This window comes from Nanorana parkeri, unplaced genomic scaffold (genome assembly GCF_000935625.1).
Source record: "Nanorana parkeri isolate BGI_ZX_2015 unplaced genomic scaffold, ASM93562v1 scaffold3908, whole genome shotgun sequence".
NCBI lineage: Eukaryota > Metazoa > Chordata > Amphibia > Anura > Dicroglossidae > Nanorana > Nanorana parkeri.
Genome location: NW_017310175.1, coordinates 8607 through 9235, shown reverse-complemented (window position 1 = coordinate 9235; position 629 = coordinate 8607). Strand labels below are relative to the sequence as shown.

The 629-nt window shown below is 52.5% G+C and overlaps 1 protein-coding gene across 1 annotated transcript in view; it reads right to left on the bottom strand.

The window, feature by feature from the left end:
• SLC12A8 (solute carrier family 12 member 8) overlaps window positions 1–629 on the bottom strand; it is a gene marked incomplete at its 5' end in the record, with an annotated part of 23793 nt that overhangs the window by 14563 nt on the left and 8601 nt on the right. Inside the window, 2 exons of the mRNA XM_018575421.1 lie at window positions 121–208; window positions 377–464. Coding sequence (XP_018430923.1) covers window positions 121–208; window positions 377–464 — 176 coding nt within the window. The remainder of the gene's footprint in view (window positions 1–120; window positions 209–376; window positions 465–629) is intronic.

Below are 629 nucleotides of genomic sequence, written 5' to 3'. Positions count from 1 at the left end.
CCAAAAAAAAAAATTAAAAAACCCAAAAAAAAAAAAAGTAAAAACATAAAGAACATGTGACCGGAGAACATGTGACCGGAGAACATGTGACCGGAGAACATGTGACCGGAGCGCACTCACCTTCTCAGCGATCATGAATTCATAGCGCAGGAACTCTCGAGCGCAGGTGGCGCCCAGCAAGAAGACGAAGACGATGTAGAGGAACCATCTGGGGGGAGAGGAGAAGGTCAGCTGACCCCCAGACTGAGAATTTTATTACAGGAATACAAAATACTTCACATCCAGATAACACACAGCGTGTAAATATGGAGCATGCAACACGTTTAATGTCGCAGTGTACACAACTCTCCAGAGAAGGTTTTGATTTGTAACTTACGAGATGGCGATGGCGGCCAGCGAGCCGATCGGGATATTGACAGACGGTCTGCGCAGATCTCCGCTCATGTTGAAGCCGGCCATGACACCTGAGGGTGACAATATAGAGAAGGATATCGGTCATGTCTCCACCCCCTCCGGAGCACCGTCTCCACCCCCTCCGGAGCACCGTCTCCACCCCCTCCGGAGCACCGTCTCCACCCCCTCCGGAGCACCGTCTCCACCCCCTCCGGAGCACCGTCTCCACCCCCTCC